This window comes from Limulus polyphemus, unplaced genomic scaffold (genome assembly GCF_000517525.1).
Source record: "Limulus polyphemus unplaced genomic scaffold, Limulus_polyphemus-2.1.2 Scaffold269, whole genome shotgun sequence".
Classification (NCBI taxonomy): Eukaryota; Metazoa; Arthropoda; class Merostomata; order Xiphosura; family Limulidae; genus Limulus; species Limulus polyphemus.
Window position 1 is genome coordinate 325,029 of NW_013665879.1, and position 5,098 is coordinate 330,126.

The 5,098-nt window shown below is 28.5% G+C and overlaps 1 protein-coding gene across 1 annotated transcript in view; it reads left to right on the forward strand.

Annotated features, from left to right (window-relative positions):
- LOC106456896 (putative sodium-coupled neutral amino acid transporter 7) overlaps positions 1–4,332 on the forward strand; it is a 47,516-nt gene extending 43,184 nt beyond the window's left edge. The window contains exon 9 of the mRNA XM_022382683.1: positions 2,588–4,332. Coding sequence (XP_022238391.1) covers positions 2,588–2,595 — 8 coding nt within the window. The 3' untranslated portion in view covers positions 2,596–4,332. The remainder of the gene's footprint in view (positions 1–2,587) is intronic.
- The last annotated feature ends 766 nt before the right edge of the window (positions 4,333–5,098 follow it).

Here is a 5,098-nt window from a genome sequence, read left to right on the forward strand (position 1 = left end):
ATATATAATTATATATTTAAAAAATTTCCTCAGATAAAGTGAATATTAACATCAAAAGGAAAGACTGTTAAAAACATCAAGACCAAACCTGTGATGAAAAAAACATTTTAATTATCAAAACAAGCCTTAACAACTACAACAAAAATGCTGCATATATTTAAAAGATCACCAGAGCACAGGCTATAATGTGGGATATGAGATGTGCCCTGTGTTTTTGAGATGACTGCAGAAATAGGTGAGGATGCACTGTTTACCATTCTTAACCTCTGTTTGCTAGTCTCATATGTTAAAGAAAAAGAAGTAAACATAAAATAAGTAAGAAAAGTAAGCTAGGAGAACAAGATGTGGGTGCTCGAGCCCACAATTTTCTACATCTGTATCAGCCTTCACTGCCTGCAGACAGTTGTGAGAAGGTGAATTCTCCCCAAAATAATGTAAAATGAAAGAAAAACGAAAATAAACAAGGTTCTACCATTTGGAGTAAGTAAGGAAACCTTATCTCCTGACATTGGTAATCCAGCTCCAATTATAGTAGTAAAAGCTGAAATTATTAATAAGTTAATATTATTAGTACAGGAGACAAATTATATTAGTATAAAAACCCATCCAAGTTATCTAAACTAGTATAACTCCCAGCCTCCACCCATTAAGTTTATTCATAGAGTCTACTGTAACTACTAATTTACAGACATTATGTACCCTTTGTGTGATAATGGTGTAAATATTCATATGAAAATAGTGCCAAGGTGTTTAAACAACCATATTAAAAACTAAAAATATTTATCAGAAGTAAAAGTAAAACATTTTGAATTCTTACTTTGTTATATTTATGTAATGCATTTTTGTATTTACCACAAAATATTTTAATTTTATTTAATGTTTCTTTATAAAATCCATCAAATATGTTTGTATCAATATTTCAACATTAATAATGAAGTATTGTAATTTATTAACAATGTTACAGAATCTGAGCAGTTGTGAAGTTATAATACTTATAACTGAAGACTATGGCATTACTGTTAGGAGAGGGTAGGCCATATATTGGAAAAAACATTTAAATTAATATCATGATTAATTATTTTAATTTCTACATCTAAATAATGTGTTTCTACTTTAGAAAGTGAAGTATTTTCAATTTCTAATTCTACCAGATACATAGTGTTAATAAAATGATTTATCTCAGGATTATTTAAACTAATTAAATCATCAATATATCTTTAAGTTAAGGGGAAAATTTCCAGATTTATGGCATTATCAATAAACATATTTTCATAAAAATAAAGATATAAATTAGCTATAAATAGATTAGTTAGTCATCATTATTCCTGATTATTGAAAACAAATATAATTATTATAAATACAGAAATTTAATATATCTTTTATTTTTTTGGAGGTGAAAGTTCTTTCTTCAAACCTCCCAGTGGCACACGAACAAGCAGTTCTTTCTTCAAAGTCATACATAAGGGTTACAGTATTGTTCTGTTAAAAAATTCATAACTGAAATCAAATCTTTCAATAAAATTGTGGTATATATAGTTTTCTAAAATGGGTTGATTATTTTTTTTATCTAAAAAAGTGTGTATATTGTTATTACTATTTATATATTCTATCAAATGAAATATTAGGTAATTTAATAAAATGGCTAGTTGTTTAATAATTGTTTTCACACTGAACTGGAAATTTAAATTTTATCAGAGATTTATGTAGTTTAGGAATAGTATACAGGAAAGGTAAATTTGAAAAAGGATTTGTCTTAGCATGCAGTTTTATGGGCCTTAAGAAAATTATTAATTACTGTATTCTTAGTTTAAATGTTTATATACTTTTAATTTCATTTATCATAAATACATTTTTCATTTTACATTATTTTGGAGAGCAGTCATCTTCCCACAACTGTCTGCAGGCAGTGAAAGGTGATATAGGTGTGGGCTCGAGCACCCACATTTTGATCTTCTAAATTATTCTTATTTTTTGTTTATTCCTCTTTCTTTAACATTTGAGACTAGCAAACAGAGGTTAAGAATTTTAAACAGTGCATCCTCACCACTATGTTGGTCCTACTTCTGCGGTCACTTCCAAAACACAGGACACATCTCATATCCCACATTATAGTCTGTGCTCTGATGATTATTTAAATATATGCAGCATTTTTGTTGTACTTTTTACAGCTTGTTTTGATAGCTAAGAAAAAATATATATATATATGATCTCTCAAACTTTGGTTAATGAAAAATTGTAAGAAACTGGTAATAGGGCTGTAAGGTACTAACAAAGCTTAGCAAATAAAAAATTAGAAATTGCCTTGTACAAAACTATCCAAGAAATAATTCAAAAATTGATATTCTGTATGTGCTTGAAAAATAGATTTTGTACAATTTTATAACATTTATTATCTTAACCAAAGATGTTACGGTAGTGTACAACTGGTTATTATTGATAGGAGACTTCAGTTTATGAATCAGCAGTTTAAATTGCTCTGAAGTTCTTGATATAATAGATATTAGAAAGGATCTTAAAATACTTGGTTATCTGACACATTTCTCTAACATCGATAAACATGATACATATTTGCTCCATCATATTTTAGATGTGTAGAAAATCTGTTGCATGTATCAATATCTGGACAACGTGAGAGTAACAGAAACTGTATGACAAAGTGAGAAAGACTGAGACTGTATGACAAAGTGAGAACGAGTGAAGCTGTACGACAAAGTGAGAAAGACTAAAACTGTATGACCAAGTGAGAACGACTGAAGCTGTACGACCAAGTGAGAACGACTGAAGCTGTACGACCAAGTGAGAACGACTGAAGCTGTACGACCAAGTGAGAACGACTGAAGCTGTACGACAAAGTGAGAACGACTGAAGCTGTACGACCAAGTGAGAGTAACAAACTATACACCAAAGTGAGAGTAACAAACTATACGCCAAAGTGAGAACGACTGAAACTACTCATAAGTCAATAGTTTTAGCAAATTAAAAATTTAATTTAAAATGTTCTCATGGTATTTGGAAATTTAAACTTGCTTGTGCTTGGCTGCATATTTTACAAGCATGGAGCAAACAAACTCACTTTCTTTCATATTTTTTGAGGCATGTTAAGAGTCTCAATCATAATTGTAGTAGCATATATCAATTGAGAAATTTCTTAGTGATTCTTGTTATAATTATGGCATGCAACTTTTCAATTATCTACAGTCTCAATCATAATTTTAGTGTCATATTGTATAATCAACTTGCATACTATACTAAAATGATGTATACATTTTTATAATTTTATTTTTTGCTCATAATCTTTATCAGCTTGTTATATTTCAAAATAGTCTTTTCTGATCTTTCCAAATGTTTAGGTTTTGCACACATTACAAAACCATAAGTGATAGATATTATAAAGTCATGTATGGTTTTTAGCTGTATTTCATCCTTTAAAAATATGTGTTATTTTCAAGGTCATAACAATTGTAAAATAATCGAAAGTGCTATGGAGTATTGGAGTATATTTTATCAAACTCTTTATTAATTTCTTTGTATTCCAGTACCTTTTATTTAGAAGTGTGCATCATCAATGATTTTGTATTCAAATTGTAAATGATGTTTCAAAAAAATATATATACAAATATTTGTAAGGTAGGTTAGTACCTCTGATAATTTCTGCGGTTTGTTGTAGTTGTTGCTCTTGTTGTAAACAAAAAAAAAAGGAAATATTGATTTCAAGTTGTTGTAACTTTTAATATTGAAGGTGGCATTACAACTAATACTTGAAGTAGCAAATGGTACAAAATTTTATGTACTTCATTATATATCACTATATCTTTACTTTTCCACGAGCTGTTTATGACTGAAAATTGTTACAAATTGTAGTATCATTGATAGACAAAATATTTGCCAGTATAATTCTTGAGATAATAATGAGTATTTCATTGTTCTAAATAGGGAATGTTAAAAAAATTAATGAAAGCTATCAACAATGGTAGATTATTTTATTGAAGTGTACATACAAAAAATAATGACATTTCTCAGAAAGCTGCTACAAAATCTAAATTAATGTTGCTGGTCGTATACAGCTTTTGAATAATAAACTTGAATACTTGTTCTTTTATATTGAATACACCATCAAATATCCTACAAAACATGCCCCCCCCCCCCAGTGGCACAGCGGTATGTCTGCGGACTTACAACGCTAGAAACCGGGTTTCTATACCTGTGGTGGGCAGAGCACAGATAGCCCTTTGTGTAGCTTTGTGCTTAATAACAAACAACAACCTACAAAACAAATTCACCATTTCCATTACAAATTGATCATTATTTTGGCTGATGTGATATTTTGACTTTGCAATATAAAGATTCAACCCAATTATCAAAAACATCTAATTAAACCTAAGTTAACTATATTATTTATCATAACTTAGAAGAATTTATGAAATTAATAAAGCCAATTCTATAACAAACTGACTATACAATAAAACTAAAACTTGATGAATTATCAGTTGGGTAACCTTGCTTTTTCTCAAAGTATGTTTATTAATTAAAGATTTCTAAATTTCAATTTTATTTCAAGTCGATATTAATTAGAACTATACTATTGGAAATGTATTCGGTTCAAGGTTTTACAAGTAGCAGAGTTTTGATAGAACAAAAATACGAAGAAACATGGTATAAAAAAGTTTATTAAATGATATCTTAATAATTATAATTAGTAGAGGTAAACAAAGTTTCTCAAAAACCAACTGTTGTATTGTGATATATATGACAGAAAACCATTGATGTGATCTCTAAAAGAAAATGATTACTAAAAAGTTACATTAAAGATAACAGAAATATTAAACAGTTGTTAAAAAGTTCAAAAAGTAAACAAGTGAATTTTCTCAATTTGAATTCAAGTATTAGCCAATTTAACCTTTTAGTTAAAGTATAAAAATTGGAGTAAGAAAAATAAATGTATTGAGTGTTATTTTTAGTGGTGAAGAAAGGTATATAAACTTGGATAACAACATAGTTTATTTTTAAGACAATGTTCGATAAATGGTCAGAGCTTGATTTTTTACCATGAAAATTCGTGTTGTTTGGAAACATGTTTTTTTTTTACTTTAAGGAATAT